This window comes from Clarias gariepinus, chromosome 21 (genome assembly GCF_024256425.1).
Source record: "Clarias gariepinus isolate MV-2021 ecotype Netherlands chromosome 21, CGAR_prim_01v2, whole genome shotgun sequence".
Lineage (NCBI taxonomy): Eukaryota > Metazoa > Chordata > Actinopteri > Siluriformes > Clariidae > Clarias > Clarias gariepinus.
In genome coordinates, this window is record NC_071120.1 from 5,237,559 (window position 1) to 5,257,150 (window position 19,592).

At 42.4% G+C, this 19,592-nt stretch overlaps 1 protein-coding gene across 1 annotated transcript; it reads left to right on the forward strand.

Annotated features, from left to right (window-relative positions):
• The first annotated feature begins 13,543 nt into the window (after window positions 1-13,543).
• Window positions 13,544-14,626, forward strand: LOC128509749 (activity-regulated cytoskeleton-associated protein-like). The gene has a single exon (XM_053481583.1). The coding sequence runs from the start codon at window positions 13,544-13,546 to the stop codon at window positions 14,624-14,626; it is 1,083 nt and encodes a 360-aa protein (XP_053337558.1).
• The last annotated feature ends 4,966 nt before the right edge of the window (window positions 14,627-19,592 follow it).

Sequence of the window (19,592 nt, forward strand, 5' to 3'; positions counted from 1 at the left end):
TTAAAACAAAACAAAACAAAAGCCCACTAGACATTATTAATGCTCAACCCAGTTTCCCAGAACTAACAGCTTTTTATAAGATCTCTAATGAGCCACCTCGGCTCAGGTGAACTTCGTCATCACCTGACCGAGGTGCCTTCTGGGAAACTGGGTCTTCTAACGAAACAAAAAACAAACACAGCCACAGTGCCCTCTGGGGGCAGGCCCTTACAAATATTGTTTATATAATCAAGTATATGAACAAAATCTCAAAATTCTTGGGTGTAATTTAAGACATTATCTATCAATTATCATTAGATTAATGCACTAAAATTTAATTTGTTCATTTGCTTCAAATATAAAGTGCATTATAAATAAAATGTATTATTATTATTATTATTATTATATTCCTAGCAACATGCTAATATCGGTAGCATTATGCTAGCAACATTCTAATCGGCTAAACGTCATGCTAGCAACATGCTAATTACACTAGCATCATGTTAGAGACATTCTATTTATATCAATCATGTTATTAGTGAAATGCTAACATAGTTAGCATAATGCTAGCGACATGCTAATATAATCAGCATAATGCTAACGACATGCCAATATTGTTAGCATAATGCTATCAACATGCTAATCATGTTAGCATCATGCTAACAGCATGCTAATAAGGTTGCTAGGGGCATGACTTATGAGCATCATGATAAATGCGAAAGACTAATTGGTTGCCTGAGCCCTCCTTCGTATCTCTACGACAGACGGATCCACAGTTAAATTTAGTTTCTGAATTTTTCAAGTTCCTATTGAAGTTACTATTGTATGTTAAACCCCCCTATTCCCGAATAAGCTAAACGATATCACACCTCATTCATGGGTCTACATCAAACGATGCGGGACTAGTTATGCGCCGAACTTTTGTACGGAAGAAGAAAAAGTAAAAAAAAAAAAGAAAAAAAAAGAAGCCTGTGAGATAACAATAGTAGTGCTTTGCCTTTACCTTATTGATCTTTCGAAAGGCACAAAAACTCTACTACCCTGGTAAAAATCATGGCGATCAAAATAATTCACCCCTTTAAAAATGACCCTAAATTCACTGTACAAATCAATCCATAGATTATAATGAGGTTTGTAAAGCGGAGGCACACTAAAAAAAAACGCTTTTTGACCACTTTGGTGACGGGGATCCTGCCCTTAATTTTTAAAATCTACACATGAAACAGCCCATAAACTTTAATCCTCCTCTCTTAATCCAAGAAGCTCTAGCATGTTTTGTTCCTCTGATATAAGTAAAAGAATCTTTAAAAGAAAAGCTTAAGATCATAACATTCTGTTTCTTTGAAACACACGTGCAGGTTAGAGGGGAGGCCTCAGTGATTGGCTGAAGCCACGCCCCTTAAAAACTCTCTCTCTCTCTCTTAGGAAGTTAGGTATTTCACCCCACTTCACAATTTCCCCAAAAGATTATATCTCATTCTCTATAGCGCTTATCCTGTACAGGGTCACAGGGACGCCTGGAGTATATTCCAAGGGGCCCGGGGCACTAGGCAGGATACATAACTAATCTGCTGACAATACATTACAGGGCACGCAAGTACAGACATGCACACACACACACATACACTTGCTAAAACACTGACAATTTAATGTTAGCATCTGACACTGGGGTTTAAGCCGGGGAAGCTTCATGACTTTAATAAAAGGACACTTGTTTCCCCAGAACAGTCGTTACTGTTGAAGAGGCCACAGTCCACTCTTGCTTGGCAAATCTTACATCAAATATGGGTTAATGATATAACAAAATAATAAAGCTAGTAGACAGACTAACTTTTTTGTAAACATACAGAATAATAGAGACTTTTGTTGTACTTAAACTTCACCCTCATGCTTAAACTGGTGAGAGCTTCATAAAACAGATTAACTATGGCATATTGATAAAAACAGAATTTTAACTAATTGAAAGATTTCCATATCGGATTGGTCGAGGCCTGGGTCAACAACACCCGCATCAGGTAGCGTTGGTCAGCAGGATATCTGTGGACCATAAAGGTTCAATTGGGAACTTTAAATGTTGGCACTATGACTGGTAAAGGGAGAGAGCAAGCTGATATGATGGAGCAAAGAAAGGTAGATATACAGTGTGTACAAGAGACCAAGTGGAAAGGAAGCAAGGCTAAGAACATTGGAGATGGGTTCAGTACATACACTTTACTATGGTGTAGATAATAAGAGAAACAGTGTAGGTCTAATACTGAGGGAAGAGTATGCCAAGAGTATAGTGGAAATGAGGAGAGTGTCTGATAGAGTGATGGGTGTGAAACTGAAAGTGGAAAGGGTATTGATAAATGTCATCAAGTGCATACATTCCACAGGTAGGATGTAATGTGAAGGAGAAAAAAAGATTTTTGGAGTGAGTTAGACAAAGTGGTAGTGAGTGTCTCCAAAGAAGAAAATTGGTGATTGTAGCTGATCTTAATTGGCGGATGATGTTGGAGCGGGAACAAAGGAGATGAGGAGGTGGTGGATGGGTATGGGGTCCATTGTTGATTTCTCAAAAAGAATGGAAATCCTTTGCAATATATACCTGCTATAACACTCTGCAATAGTGAAGTAAAGACTCGGCTGTAGCGATTTGAAGGAGACACCATGATGACAATAGTAGTGCTTCGCTTCTTTTTTCCTTTATTTTTGTTGTTGTTCAAGTTCAAGTTCAAGTAGACTTTATTGTCATTGCAACCATATACAGTTAGTACACAGTGAAACGAAACAACGTTCCTCCAGGACCAAGGTGCTACATGCAACATAAATTTACAACATAAATTAACAGAGACACTAAACTAGCTAACCAAGAGGCCTAGTTAGCTGGCTAGCAGAGACAGAACAGAAAGACCTAACATAAATTACAACATAAATTAACAAAAACTAACTAGCTAAGTATAACATTTTTATAGACAACATAAAGTGCACGTGCAAATGTGCAAACAAGAGCAACAACAAAGTGACAGTGCGCAACCATGACATAACAGAACATAAAATATGGTGTTGAGGTAGTGGGTAAACATAAACATTCCTTAAAACAGCAGCAAGAATTAAGGAATTAGTGCAAAAAGTAGTCCAGTAATGATCATGCAAAAAAGATAAACAGTGAAGCATTTACAGGTTGGTGTGTACGGTAATTTGGTGGTGTAGGTCAGTGTGTCTGCACTTGTGTTGATTAGTCAGTCCAGTCCCAATATTTTGAGGTAGTTGAGTTAAGCTGTGTGATAATGTTTGTGTTTGTGTGTGTGTGTGTGTGTGTGTGTATGTGTGTGTTTGTGTTTATCAGTCCAGTCTCTTTTTGTTAAGAAGACGGATGGCTTGTGGAAAAAAGCTGTTGCACAGTCTGGATGTGTGTGCCCGAATGCTTCGGTACCTTTTTCCAGATGGCAGGAGTGTGAAGTGTGTGTGAGAGGGGTGCTGCCACAATGCTGGTGGCTTTGCGGATGCAGCGTGTGGTGTAGATGTCTACAATAGAGGGGAGAGAGACCCTGATGATTTTCTCCGCTGTCCTCACTATCCGCTATCCGCTATCTCACTATTTGCGGTCCGATATGGCACAATTCCCAAACCAGACAGTGATGCAGCCGCTCAGGATGCTCTCAATAGTTCCTCTATAGAAGGTGGTCAGGATCGGTGGTGGAAGCTGGGCCTTCCTCAGTCTTCTCAGAAAGAAGAGATGCTGTTAGGCTTTCTTGTGTAGAGAGCTGGTGTTGAGGGACCAGCTGAGGTCCTTCTCTAGATCGAAAAACCCAGGAATTTGGTGCTTTCGATGATTCCCACAGAGGAGCTGTTGATGCTCAGCGGAGAATGGTCGCCTCGTGTCCTCCTAAAGTCAACAACCATCTCCTTTGTCTTGTCAACATTTAGAGACAGGTTGTTGTCTTTACACCAGTCCGTTAGCCTCTGCACTTCCTCTCTGTACGCTGACTCGTCGTTCTTGCTAATGAGACCCACCACGGTCGTGTCATCAGCGAACTTAATGATGTGGTTCAAACTGTGTGTTGCTACACAGTCGTGAGTCAGCAGTGTGAACAGCAGGGGACTGAGCACACAGCCTTGTGGGGCCCCAGTGCTCAGTGTGGTGGTGCTGGAGGTGCAGTTCCCGATCCATACTGACTGAGGCCTACCGGTCAGAAAGTCCAGGATCCAGTTGCAGAGGGAGGTGTTCAGGGCCAACAGGTTCAGCATCCCAATCAGTTGTTTGGGGATGATAGTGTTGAATGCTGAGCTGAAATCTATGTACAGCATTCGAACATACTGTATGTGTCCTTCTTGTCCAAGTGTGTGAGGGCAAGATGTAGTGTAGTGGAGATGGTGTCGTCCGTTGAACGGTTAGGACGGTACGCAAATTGCAGTGAATCCAGTGAGGAGGGCAGCAGGGTCTTGATGTGTCTCATGACGAGCCGCTCAAAGCACTTCATGATGGTGGGTGTGAGTGCAACGGGACAGTAGTCATTGAGACAGGACACAGTAGATTTCTTGGGCACGGGGACGATGGTGGTGGCCTTGAAGCACGTGGGAACGACGGCGCTGCTCAGAGAGATGTTGAAGATGTCGGTGAGAACATCTGCCAGCTGTTCAGCACATTCTCTGAGCACTCTGCCTGGGATGTTGTCTGGTCCAGCAGCTTTACGTGGGTTGACTCTGCGTAGAGTTTTCCTCACCTCAGCTATAGTGAGACACAGCACCTGGTCGTTCGGAGGAGGGGTGGTCTTTCTCGCCGCCACATCATTCTGCCTGTCAAGTGTAGAAGTTGTTCAGCGCATCTGGGAGGGAGCCGTCACTGTCACAGGCAGGTGATGTCGACCTGTAGTTTGTGATGGCTTGTAAGCCCTGCCACATGTGTGGCCGCTGTCCCTGAAGTGATTGTGGATTCTCTGGGCTTGTGCACGCTTCGCCTCTCTGATGGCCCGAGAAAGTTTGGCCCTTGCTGTTCTGAGGGCCACCTTGTCTCCCGCTTTGAAGGCAGAGTCTCTGGTCCTCAGAAGTGCACGCACTTCCTCAGTAATCCACGGTTTCTGGTTGGGTCGTGAGATGATGCTCTTGGAGACAGTGACGTCATCGGTGCACTTGTTAATGTAGCTGGGCACTGATGACGTGTACTCCTCCAAGTCAGTGAAGTCGCCGTAAGTTGCAGCCTCTCTAAACATGTTCCAGTCAGTACTCTCGAAACAGTCTTGAAGAGCAGAGATGGCTCCTGCTGGCAAGGTTTTCACCTGCTTCAGAACCGGTTTTGAGCGCCTAATGAGTGGTCTGTATGCTGGAATTAGCATAACAGAGATGTGGTCTGAGTAGCCGAGGTGGGGGCGGGGCTCTGCCCAATATGTGCCAGGGATGTTTGTGTAAACAAGATCCAGCGTGTTTTCCCCTCTCGTTGCAAAGTCCACATACTGATGGAATCTAGGAAGCACTGACTTGAGATTTGCATGGTTGAAATCTCCAGCAACAATAAACAGTCCATCCGGATGTGTATTTTGCAGTTCACTGATCTTTGTATATAGTTCCCATAGCGCTTCCTTAGCATTAGCGCTAAGTGGAATGTATACTCCGATAATGAAAACAGTGGTGAATTCCTGTGGTAAATAAAAAGGTCTGCATCTACAGTTACAAACTCCACTAGCGATGAGCAACTAGAAACTAGCACAGAGTTCTTGCACCATTTCGTGTTGATGTAAACACACAAGCCGCCACCATGAGTCTTATCGCACAGAGCTGCATTTCTGTCGGCGCGAAACGAGGCTAGCCCGTTTAGCTGAATAGCGGCGTCCGGTACTCTGTCGCTGCGCCATGTCTCCGTGAAAACAAAGACACAGCAGTCTCTAACCTCACGCTGTGTAGCCTGCTGCAGTCGGATGTAGTCCAGTTTATTGTCCAGGGAGCAGACGTTAGATAAGATGATGGACGGGAGAGCCGGCCGACTAGGGTTTGTTTTTAGCCTAGCACAGACTCCCGCCCGCTTGCCGCACTTCCGCTTTCTCGCGCACCGCTTCCGTAACCCTTCCTCCGGCCTCCGGCATCAGGCAACGCTGAGGCTTCGAGGCCTGGTTCACGCAGCAAGCCGAGGTCGCGTAGCTTTTCCCGCAGCTCATCATGGATATCATTAACCGGGTTATTTAGCTTGAAAAGTGTCTGGCTGTTGTATGTACGGACACCAGTTGCGACGATATCCATACACATAGTAAAATAAATGCGCTACACACAAAACGTAAACAACGTAGCACCATTTTGGCTCCAGAGCGGCCGCTGCGTGCTACTGCCGCGCCGCCATCTTGGCTAAGCCAAACTTTTTTGTTATGTAATTACCTAATTTCATATGTGTTATTTTATAGTTTTAAAATCCCCAGTATTGTTGTAGAATGTAGAAAATAAATCACTAAAAACAAAAACAAAGACCCCAAACTTTTGAATAGTAGTGTATGTCTGAACATTATATTAATGTTTTTTAAGTAGTTTTTGTAGTTTTATCCTAATTATTGTAATTATTGTCAACTTGCTGTTTTTTTTTTTTAGATAACATAGTTGCTCCCATATATTGTGGTTTATCCACAATATAAAATGAGAGAGAGAGGGGGGTGGGGGGGCATTGGATGAGGTAGTACAGACAATTAGTAAGGTTGAATTGAGGACAGCTTTGTGGGAGAATAAAGAGTGGAAAGGCAGTTGGTCTAAATAACATTCCAGTGGAGACATGGAAATGTTTAGGTGAAATGGCAGAGTGTGAGTTGCTTACTAGATTGTTTAACAAGATCTTAGAAAATGAGAGGATGCCTGATGAAGATGCAAAGGAGATACAAGATACAAGGGAGATGCAAGAGTTGCAGCAACTACAGAGGCATAAAACTGACGATCCACACCTTGAAGTTATGAGGTAAAGTAGGGGAAGCTAGGTTAAGAAGAGAAGTCACAATTTATAAGCAGCAGAATGAAGCACCACATATGCCATGTTTTCTTTGAGAATGCTGACGGAGAACTATAGAGAAGGTCAAAAAGAGATGCATTGCGTGTTTGTAGATCTACTGTAGAGAAAGCATATGACAGGGTCCCCAAAGGTGAACTGTGGTATGGCACAAGGAAGTCAATAGTGGCAGAAAAGCTTGTGAAGGTGGTACAAGATATGTACACAGGCAGTATTACAGGGGTGAGGTGTATCATAGGTCTGACCAACCTTTCCTGTTTGCAGTGGTGATGGACAGATTGATAGTTGGGGTCAGACAATAGGATCATTAGGAGCAAGAAAGAGTAGATGTTTGTAAATTAGAGAGAGGCTGGAGAAAAGGTGCAGTTACAAGGAGGAGAGGTAGGGTAGGTAGGGAAGTTTAAATATTTAGGGTCAACTGTCCAAAGCAATGGAAAGTGTGGTAGAGAAGTGAAGAATGGTGTGCAGGCAGGGTGGAATGGATGGAGAAGAATAGCAGGAGTGATCTGTGACAGAAAGGTATCAGCAAAGATGAAATGGAAAGTTTATAGTTGTTGTAATGTTGTATGGTTTGGAGACGTTGCCACTGACTAAAAGACGGGAAGCAGAGCTGGAGGTGGGAGAGCTGAAGATGCTGTGATTTACTTTGGGAGAGACAAGAATAGACAGGATTAGGAATTAATATATAAAAGGAATAGTGCAGGTAGGAGTCTTTGGAGACAAAGTTAGAGATGTTTGGAAATGTGCAGAGGAGGGATGATAGGTATATTGGGAAGTGAATCTTGGAGATGGTGCTTCCAGGCAGGAAGAGAAGAGGAAAGCCCAAGAGAAGGTTTATGGATGAGCTGAGGAAGGACATGCAGAAGGAAGGCGTGACAAAGGAAGATGTACTAAACAGAATTAGATGAAGACAAAGGTCCACTGTGGTGACCCCTAATCGGACCAGACAAAAGAAGTGGATTCTCACCAGCATACAACTGGTGCACACTTCCAGTTTCTTAACTGTAGCTCCTATTTTGCTTTGAACATGAAAGACCTTGAAAACTAAGGACACTTTCTCACTAGGGTCTGGAAAGTGTTTTAGAGAACACTTGGCCCTGCGACCAGTTGATTTTTGTCTTTGAGCATGCAACTGTTTCAAGCTAAGGGACCAATCTCTGGACTGGTTGCAGAGGTGGCCTCAGGAATGATTCATATGTTTCTGAGCACGGTAGGCAGGAAATGTGTATGCACTCATGCTCAAAAAAAAAGTGACTGTCCTAAAGATTAACCAATGTGGCAAATCACTCAAAATCACTAAAGTGGATTTTGGTGTGAGCAGACACATCAGTCCCACTGTGTAAAGATCAATGAGCAAGAGACACTTTGGGAAAAAAAGGTGTGGAGGTGAGAGCCTGTTCACATACAGGGAAGCAACAAGGACTTCCACACTACTGTTCATCTTAGAGCTCTCTAGTGACAGGTGAGGAAATCCTCAGGCTGGTCAACCTTGAAGAAGTCCAATTCATTATTCAACTTATCTAGAAGCAAGTTTAAATTCTTGCCCATCTTTGGCTGAAGAACAGGTCAGGTGTATCTCCAGCTGTTTGTTCATGTCCTGTGTGTACATGCTTCATAGTCTAATATAAATCTCTATAAAAAGCAGTTTAATATAATAAAAATCCCTATAAAAAGAGTTGTCAACAGACTGCAGCAGAGTCTCATCATGATCTGGAAGGTGTAACTGAGGCCTAAATCAGAATCAGTAATAGTTTTTGTTATCATCAATATGCACATCATAATTGTTTTCTGCTCTATTTTGAGGACATCATCATCACTGGATATTTTTTTACTTTGTATAAAAAATAGCTGCAGCAGACAGCTTTGGGTGAGATACAGGGTCGTGGCCTCAGTCTTGTCTTGAGAGTCTGTTGCATGTATGAAATGTCCAAATGTGATACCCTTGATTCCCCTGCTTAATACACTTCCATTCTGCTGCTGCTGAAACCACTATATAATAACAAATTAATAATACTAAAAAAGAAATTAAAATCAACAGACAATTGTTATATAAACCGAGTCATTAATGTAAACTTAACCGACTCAACTCCACTGGATAGCTGAAGCTTTGAATAATAACCCAGTCTTATTTCAGTCTTCACCTCTCCAGTCTCAGTGAGCCTGTGCCAATGATTTGTGATAAGTTTTTGTTATCATCACAGATTTACAGTATGATCTGTGACTCAGATTTGTGTTCTTGTCTGACAGCGGACAAACCTAAAGTGGTTTTCTGTTGTTTGTAACCCAGCCACCTCTGTGTTTGATGTTGATTGAATGACTATAGACTTCCTGTCAGCTCTGACCGGTCTGGTTTTTCACTCTTCTGATCTCTCTTATCTTCATGGTGTTACAGGCTGCAGACTTAAAGTCGAGAAACTGCCAAAAGATCAGAAGTCTGTGAAACCTAAACCAGCCTGTCTCTCAACAACCCCCAAGCCACAGACATCACACTTTCCCTATTCTTGACCTGTACCTGCATGAGTTTATACAATGTGCTTATGATTGTCTGATTAGATAACTTGTGGATGATGTTATCTCTGTAAACATTATGTTGTGCAGTGTGACACCAACTGTGACAAAGGGGATTTTCTAAGAGAATTCCAGAGTTGGGTTCAAGGATGGCTTGTGATGGAGACTACTGTATATTGAGTATTACCATTGTATAGAGGAAAGGTTACTCTACTGTACTATGCAATTTGAAGCACTACAGTAAGTCAGTTCATTAAAAGTTTATCAGTAAGCCTTTGTATTGCTCCAATAAAGGTATAAGTACTCTCTTTAAATCCCCAAATGTCTTGGGGATAATTAAGATGGTTTTTGACGAACTTAAGAGGAACCTTAAAAGTGTTCTTTTTGGTCAGTGTTTTTTTTTTAATATGAATACTGATCTTAACTGAGGCAAGTGAGGCCTACAGGTTTTTTTATGAGCTCATGGATTAGTCGTCATTGTCCTCTTGGAGTGTTTTTGGTGTTTTGGCCACTCCTGGGAAGGTTCACCACTGTTCCAAGTTTTTTTCCATTTGTGGATAATGGCTCTCACCCTGATTTGATGAAATCCTAAAGCCTAATTTTAATTAATAAATAAAGCAAAATTTTAACTTGATAAATGAGCAAAATCTTGCCAGATGAGTAGTATGCATGTGCTTTGTCTGCCGCACGCACTTGAGTACAACTGAGCCAATGGTTCTTCTCTCCCGCGCTGCAGCATTGTTGGTAATCATCTCCCAAGCTCAGTCTCAGTGCGTGTGCATTACTCGTGTAGTCAACATCTGTGCGCACGTGTACTGTTTATTATAACATTGTGAGTATGTGTGTGCGTGCGTAAAACAAAAGCAAGTGTCATTAGAGAGGTTCCTTGTTAAAGATCCAGTTTCCAGAGTCTCTAACTCTGTGTTTGTGAGTGTGCAAGTGTCATTAGAGAGGTTCCTTGTTAAAGAAGTTTTCTGACAGAGCAGTGTTAGCGTTATTATGTGTGAGTGTGTGTGTGTTTGTGTGTGTGTGAGTGTGTGAAAGTCATCCTACATAGTAGTCCCCTCCCTTTTCTCCTTTCTTGTCGCAGTTTAGCTTCTCACACACACGTGTGTATGCACAAACACCCACTAACAGAAACACTGCTCTGACTGGATTATTTTCAAAGGTAAAGTGCAGGTTAATCTGTTTTATTTTTACTTTATGTGTTTACTTTTTGAGTTTCCATTATTTCTTATGGGGGATATTCACTTTGATGTATGAGTGCTTTAATATACAAGCACACTTCCAGAACAAATTATGCTCCCAATCCACGGTTTAACAGTACATCAGTTACTTTGCTTCTCATCTGTTCTTGAAATTTTTTAGATTGTGGCATGATGTGTGGCAATTATAGGCCTGGGTCTAGCAAGTGAAATTAAACTCAGCTTCCCAAAACATGTGGTCAATTACAATTCATTCATGATTTAGTAAGGGGATTGGGGTGGGAGTGTGGTCAACTACTTTTTCATATAGGGCCAGATGAAATCATCATTTAAAATCTGCAATTTGTATTTACTTGGGTTATTTTTATGTAATATTAAATTTAGTTTGATCCTCTGAATCATTTAAGTGCAACAAATATGCACGATATAAAAAAGCCTGAAAGGAGACAAATATTTTTTTCATGCCACTGTACCTTCAGATGTAATTATGTATGGAATATTTTTACATTATTTGATTACATTAGCTCAGCTTAGGCTCAAATTCAGGCTAGTTCATTCATTATATTATTTCACAGTCTTTATTCTGTTTTTAGTAGTTTTAGTATTTTTTTTTAAGAAAGGGGAATTGGTGGCTCATTGGTAGGTTTCTCTTTATCTTAGATCTTTGAGGGAGGTTGGAATGTATCAACAATGCTTATTGGGAGAGAACATTGGAAAATGTGATGTCCTGATGCATGTAATTTTTGTTTAGCACAACACTATTTACATTAACTAAAGTTATTCATGGCTCTAATTTCAGTTGAATGTGTTAGGTTTAATCCTAGGATTTTTATGGTTTATGTCTGTGTATTTGTAAAGTTATTACTTCCCTATTTCTGCTGAAATGGTGCTGACCACATCTACCATGCAAAAGGTTTGGGTTCAATTCCCAGACAATCCTTAAACCCCAGCCACTGGAGGCAATGCTGGTCCCAAAGCCAGATACAATGAGAGGGTGGCACCTGACATAAAACCTGTGCGAAGTTGTTGTGTGTATCAGTTGGTCTGCTCAACGGGGGCAACCAAGAGATTAAACACCTTTCACTTGTATTGGAGTGACATTTAATCAGAAGTATGTATACTTTGATTAACACATCAGTGTAGTTTGTTTATCTCTGACAGTAAAGTGATTTACTCTAATATAGCATGTGGAGAGCAGAAAGGACATTACAGTGCTTACACACAGAACAGGAATTAACTGACTTTACATACACTTTATTTCTTATACAATTTATATTAAATGAAAATAATAAGCAAAAGCAATAGTTAGACCAGTGAGATCAAAATACAAAGTGGACTAATTCAGAGATACACATTAATGTAATGTTTTAGTCTTGGTACAAAACAGAAGGTGGTACATTATTATATGTTAAGAGCTTTTTCCTTTCACTTTTACCTCGGGCCAAGCCCTGACATACAGAACTGGCCAACTCTCTACAAGAGTGTGAGGTTGATGATTCTGAAGGAATTCTGGGTAACGGAGTTCTCCCACACGGCTCTCTCACTGTGCACCTCTGTCTCCCTCTGCTGGCAGCCGGTGGTATAGCTTAGATCTCACAATGAACAAAGAATTTAATGCTGAGGGCTGAGCTACAGGTCTGCGCTGATAAGAGCACCGTAGAGTCATGAGTCAACTGTCATGAGCAAAAGTGTTATTACCTCATCACTCCTACTCTTTACTTCTTCTCAAATAACTCTAATAAAGTGCATTTATCATAAAGACAAACAATAATAATAATTCATAGGTGACATGGTGGTGTAGTGGTTAGCACTGTCGCCTTGCACCGACAGGGTTCGGGTCTGATTCCCATCTCTATTGTATGTGCATTGACTTGTAGCGCAGCCACATAAAGGGCTTTTTATAGGGGGGAAAAAGATGGCTAAAGCTTATAAAGGTAAAGCAGCTGTGCCCCGTTAAGGTGTCCTTTAGGGTTGTTTTACCCCAAGCAATAGGAGGTGGTCCTGAAAAGAGGCTCTCGCGAGAATTCGCTAACAGGTAGCGAGAGGTCAGCATGGACGCAGAAGGTCACCTGGTCCGCCTTTAAAGCGCTGCCGCGAAGAAGCGAGGGGGAGAGAGATGAGGAGTAAACAGCGCTGTATTTTTGTTAAGAGAGAGAGTGGAGACCGTAACACATTGGATTACCGTTTTTCTGGATTAATCGTTGTCGGACATTTCCACTACCATCTTACTCCGTTGTTGTGCTCCTGGAACATTTCATTATTGTCGGTGAGACCGACTCATCACTCTCAACACACACACGCTTTCAATAATCCGGACTTTGGACATTTATCTCATTCACTCGCACACACATACACACACACCCACACACATGCGTGTTTATGTTTGTGTATATTTTGTAAATATTGGTTTTTAATGCACCATTGTTTGTTTGTTTTTTCACTTAATACATTTTGGGGTTTTGCTTTGAACGGTTGTGTCGCGTCTTTCCTTGTTTGGCTATGTTGCGCAACACCGGAAGTTAGATTCTAGAACCCGTATTAGTGTAACTAGCTTAAAGATAAAATCTGAGCGTTACATATTGGTGGCCCGTACGGAGAATCTGTTTTGTGTATTTTCTGGTGTTGTGTGGCGTTGCAGGGCAAGATGGACGCCACCAAGGCTGCATATAACAATAATAATAATAATGCTAATGCTAGTGGTGTGAGCGTAGACTCTGTGGTTACTAGTCATATACCGGATGATGATGTAGATGTTGCCCTAGATGCTTTTGTGACTCGTCGTAACCCTACTGCAGAAATAACTTCATTGATTAGTTCGTTGTACATATCGGATAGACATGATGATGAGGATGGTATTGTTGCTCATGGGTCTGATATTGATGTTTTGCACACAATGCAAACTGAGCTAAATCAATGTAAGGTGGATGTAGTGGCTCTTTCAGAGAAAGTGGGCACACTAGAGCAGGATTTGAGAGACTCTATTAACAGCACAATTAACAGGAAAACCAGTTTTCGGCAGGCAGTTGACCCAGGCCTAGCAGAGCTAGAGCGCTACTGCCATGAGGCCATAGAGAAACTGGAAAGGGCCGTGACTGACTGTTTTTTGCGGCACGACGTTGTATGGGACAGGCAGATGAAGATGCTGCGTCTCACGAGCACGCCCACCATACACAGGTTACAGGCCTACACCCCTGCTTCATCACACTCTCCTGCTCTCCATACACCTAGTACGCCCATCACTACAGTTACAGAAAGGGTACAACATCAAAGAAGTCACATAACCTATGACATCCCTCCTGGAGTTCCAGCCCCTTCATCTTCCCAGCTTTCCTCCTCAGTTTCACCAACTATGTCCTCCTTTTATGCTCGACCACCCATCCGCCTGGAGTTTCCCTCCTTCGGCGATGCCTCAGAGACAGCAGACGTTCTTAACTTCATTGAGCAATGTGAGAACTATCTGGAGATCCGGCCACTGCCCAGCCCCGAGCTGATAGGAACCCTCAGCACAGTGCTACGAGGACCGGCTCTGAGCTGGTGGAAGGCAGAAAAAGGCAAAGTAAAGGATTGGAATTCTTTCAAACAGCCATTCCTGGCCGCGTTCTTACTCGATGACTACTTGACCGAAGTAGAAGACAAGTTAAGGTCTCTGGTACAACAGCCGGACCAACGCCTGAGGGACTTCGCCTATGACTACCGGGCCCTCTGTCTGAAGTGGAAGTCTGATATCTCGGAGCAAGAGCTGGTGAGCAGAGTGCTGAAGAACATGAATCCCAGAGTAGCTGGCTGTCTCAGAGGCACAGTGAACACCATGGAACAGCTAGTGAAGGTGGGGTCGATGGTAGAGAAGGACTGCATGGGAGCTAAAGATTACTGGAAAAAGGTGGAGAGTCAGCACAGCAAGGAGAAGAACAAGAAGCAAGCTACAGAGCGACCTCCATCGAAACATCTCGCTGGACTTTCCATTGCACAGCCCTGAGCAGAACCTTCGCTTCTACTGGTTTCCATTTCAGTGGAAGGGAAGGAGGTGAAGGCAGTGATCGACGCTGTGAGCACGTACACGCTAATGCAGGAGAGCCTATGGTGCCAGCAGGGTGATCAGGAGGCTGGAGACGATGCTTACTCTCCCCAGAACTTTGTAATGGCAGACAGGAAGATCCGCCAGGCCAAGACTCGGAGAACACTTAGCTACCACTGGCATGCTGCAGGATGTAAGCTGAAAACCTACATCATGAGTGACTCTCACCTGGCTGTCCCTCTGATAGCAGGGCTGGACTTCTTAAGAGCTACGGGAGCCATCTTGGAGATTGCTCAGGGAAGGTACGGCTGGAGGACAGCAGAGGGCCTCACTCAACATCCGTTTCTGCCTCTCCCAGTCAATTTCGACCCTTTGGACAAAGCAGCCGGCTACCTCGCTCACACACCACCCGCCTCACTGTTATACTGTGCCTTGCCTCTAAAGGCTGCTCTCCCACAATCAACCTTAGAGTGTCCCACCGACCGAATCAGGGATTTGACCAAGCTAATGACTGCCCAGCTGGAAGACGGGACACTAGCCCAACTGGGCACGGAAGAACCCCTGAAGGAGACGGAGAACCCTCGAATTGCCTTCGAACGACACCAGAGGGCGTTATACTGCAGGGTTGCAGGAAAGCAGCGAGGAAAACTCCAACTTGTGGTACCCCAACCTTTAACCCAGACGTTCTTGCGGCACTTCCATGACCATCCAAGTGGAGGCCCCCGGGGGTTGGGGCGGTTGCTGAACACACTGTTGAGGCTCCTAGACGTCGCCTGGTGGCCCGGCGTGTGCAAGGATGTCTGCCGTTATATAAAAACATGTGAGGTATGTCGGAGGCGGAAGATCGACGTCAAAGGAACTAATGGAAGGAGGAGCAACAGGACACCCACTCAGCATAACTTTTGCTTTCAAATCTTGGCAGAGGAGGGGAAAACACTTATGAACCGCGGAAAGCCAAATGAGCCAGTTTCAACACTACCCAGGGGAAAGAAGCGCACTTTCGCCTGGGCAAACTGGTTTGGCCAAAGCCGCCCCCTCACTCCTCGGCCCAGCAACATTGAGTCAGCTAAGCTAGCGCCCAAGTGGGAGGGACCAGCTGAACTTAAAAATAAAAAAGGGACAATAAAGCACACCGCGTTTTGAAGCATTTAAAGCGCCAGTACGGACGCTCTCCTCCGACGCCGGAAGCTGGGGGTGGGGGTCTATGTAGCGCAGCCACATAAAGGGCTTTTTATAGGGGGGAAAAAAGATGGCTAAAGCTTATAAAGGTAAAGCAGCTGTGCCCCGTTAAGATGTCCTTTAGGGTTGTTTTACCCCAAGCAATAGGAGGTGGTCCCGAAAAGAGGCTCTCGCGAGAATTCGCTAACATGTAGCGAGAGGTCGGCAGTGACGCAGAAGGTCACCTGGTCCGCCTTTAAAGCGCTGCCGCGAAGAAGCGAGGGGGAGAGAGATGAGGAGTAAACAGCGCTGTATTTTTGTTAAGAGAGAGTGTGGAGACCGTAACACATTGGATTACCGTTTTTCTGGATTAATCGTTGTCGGACATTTTCACTACCATCTTACTCCGTTGTCGTGCTCCCTGGACATTTCATTATTGCCGGTGAGACTGACTCATCACTCTCAACACACACACACTTTCAATAATCCGGACTTTGGACATTTATCTCATTCACTTGCACACACACACCCACACACATGCATATTTATGTTTGTGTATATTTTGTAAATATTGGTTTTTGGTGCACCATTGTTTGTTTGTTTTTTCACTTAATACATTTTGGGGTTTTGCTTTGAACGGTTGTGTCGCCGGAAACTTCAACACCGGAAGTTAGATTCTAGAACCCGTATTAGTGTAACTAGCTTAAAGATAAAATCTGAGCGTTACAGACTGTGTTGTAGTGCTTGTGCTTGGTGGGTTTTCTCTTGGTACTCTGGTTTCCTCCCACAGTTCAAAGACATGCAGATTAATTGGCGATCCCAAATTGCCTGTAGTGTGTGAATGTGTGTGTGTGTGTGTGTGTGTCCCCCGCAATGGACTGGCACCTGTCAAATGTTAAGATAAATACAAACAAAGCAATAAAAGGTAAATTTAATTTTAAAAAAAGCACAGCCTGTGGCAGCAAGTGAGACATCAAAATGTGAAACACGCCTACAAAAACTAGAAAGAAGTCCCTGCTCCATTAAAAGGCTCAATTTAAATTATTTAATGAGGCCCAACTGTCACAGCCCAAACTGTTCATGCCCTTTATTTATCATCACATACCTTATTTATTTTAAAGAAAACTTTTAGTGGAAATATAAAGGACTGTAAAAAATGACAGGACAATACTTTGTGGATTTGTAAAAATTATTTTCCCTAACACAGAAAAAGGCAGACTTCTACTGGGTGGCCTCAGAGACATTATGATGCTCATAACTTTTTATTTTTATTTTAAATGTTGTTGGGGGCGGAGGGGATGTCAGAGGGAAATTGTGATGATCTTTAATAACACTTGCTTGCGCAAAGAAAAGGCTGACTTCAGACGTCCTGGGATGACAAAATGTAAAAAAATATTCGTATATTTAACAAAATACAGTTTGCTCCATATGGACACAATTGGGGTAGAAAACATCATATAACATTAATCTAGCCTCTCAAATGCACAGAGGACAAACTACCACACGTCAGCACGACAAAAAGTATCACCAAAGAAAAAATAAGAAGGCCCTCTAGACAAGACATACACAGAGTGTAAAGGATGTGTTCAGCACCATTTCAGCAGAAAAAGGGAAGTAATAACTTTACAAATACACAGACATAAACCATAAAAATCCTTGGATTAACCCTAACACATTCAACTGAAATTAGAGCCATGAATAACTTTAGTTAATGTAAATAGCGTTGTGCTAGACAAAAATTACATGGATCAGGACATCACATTTTCCAATGTTCCCTCCCTATAAGCATTGTTGATACATTCCAACCTCCCTCAAAGATCTAATGAAACATTCAACTTCCTGTTTGAACCACTTTGTTACCAGTCTGGCTTCAGCTTAGTTAACACAGCAGATATATTTTATTGTCTAAATTCTTTTTTTAATGTATTTTTTAACCAAAAATTGTTGTTCAGTTTTAGCCATTTTTTTATATTTTAGCTTTAAGCCAAATAACCAGGCCCATGCACTGACTTGGTAAAAATGGTAAATAAAGATAATATGCCAAAACAATACAACCATGTGTTTATTTTCATTGATCAGTAACAATAAGTCTGTAGATTGGTACAGACTTAGAACACAATCCTTCACTAAATGCACAGAACACTACACATCATCAGAGAGAAAACCACACTCCCCACGAGTTCCAAAAAAAATTGAGAGACACTGTATTTTGAAAGAGCTCTTGTCAATCATGTGGATGTGGATTTAACATGTACCACCTACCTTAACATTGTTGCTGACCAAGTTCATGGATTCAACACTCCTTAATGGAAATGGTGTTGCGGTGTAATATGCCCCGACACATTGGAAAAGATGTTCATGAATAATTTGAGAAACACTTCAACGAGTTTAAGGTGTTGATCCTTGGCCCACCTTACAAAATACACAACTTAAAGATTTTGCTACTTACGGTTTGGTGACGGGTAACACAGCAGAGGTCTAGCAGAGTCCAGGCCTCAACAGGTCAGGGCTATTTTGGCAGCAAAAGTGGTCATAATGTTATGGCTGATTTATGCCAAATTTTGTACAGGGTCCCATTGTGTCCCCAGGGCAGCTCTGTCCCTCTCAGGGTGTAGATATTCAATTGCCACTTTGGGCCCCTTAGTACCAATTGCTACTGACCATGTACATCCCTATATGACCAAGGGAGAAAAAAAACATGCCACAAAGCTCAAAATCAGCTCAAACTGGTTTCGTGAACATGAAATTGAGCTCACTGTTCTCAAATGGTTTCCACAGTCACCAGATCTGAAACCAGTAGACCACCTGTGGATGGGTGGGAGATTAACATCATGGATGTAGAACCAACAAATTTGCAGTAACTGTGTGATGTTCAAAATCTCTATAGAATGTTTCCAGCACCTTGTTGTATCTGTGCCAAGAACAATTAAGGCAGTTGGGGAAAGCGAGATCCACTCACTGTGTAGTTAACAAACTAAAACATTCCATAAACCAAAACATAAACTTGGTCTGGTACAGCAACTGGACTAAAAATGGGAGACAAAATTCCGCCAAAAATTTGAGCCAAAAAAACAACAAAAAGGAAGTCCTTCGGGAAACGTGGAGAACTATTACTCAAGACTACATTAAAAATCCAAGAAAGTCTTTGGAAGATAAATATTAATAAATGAGGGGCGTAAAGGGTTTGGCACACTATTGAATATGTTTGAATTACAGTATGGAGCTTATATGATGAGTAACATGTGTAAGATTGTGGGAGTCTCACACCTCTTTTACTGCAGAGATATGAAGGATCATGTGCGGTATTTGTGTAGGTAGTGGCATGGATCTGTGCCGGCAATACAGCATTGGTCAAAACTATATAAAAAAAACAAAAAACACCTGCTTGTATAAAGTCCTGCTGGTGTGTGTTGATGGTAGAAGCTTTAGACATCAAACTGTGAATCTGGGTTTTTAGAAATGTCAGGTAGAACCAGAAGTTATTACTTTTACAACACATAGATTCAACGGAATTGAGAGAATGACATTGCAAAAATGTTGAAATCACCAAATGCTTGTATTATTATTATTATTATTATTATTAAACACCATAAACCATGTGATCTTGTGTATCTGTGCTATCTTGTGTACCTACGTGGCACATTTTTACATCTTTTTCTCATGCATGCTTGTACAGTTGGTTGAAACTAAATAAAACTTAATTTACTCCGTATCTCACAATCCTGACCCCTATATATATTTATTAAAACATAGTAATGCACTGAAATTG

Bases quoted from the DNA above. Each gene is read 5' to 3' on its own strand.
- LOC128509749 (XM_053481583.1), top strand. From the start codon at position 13,544: ATGCAAACTGAGCTAAATCAATGTAAGGTGGATGTAGTGGCTCTTTCA.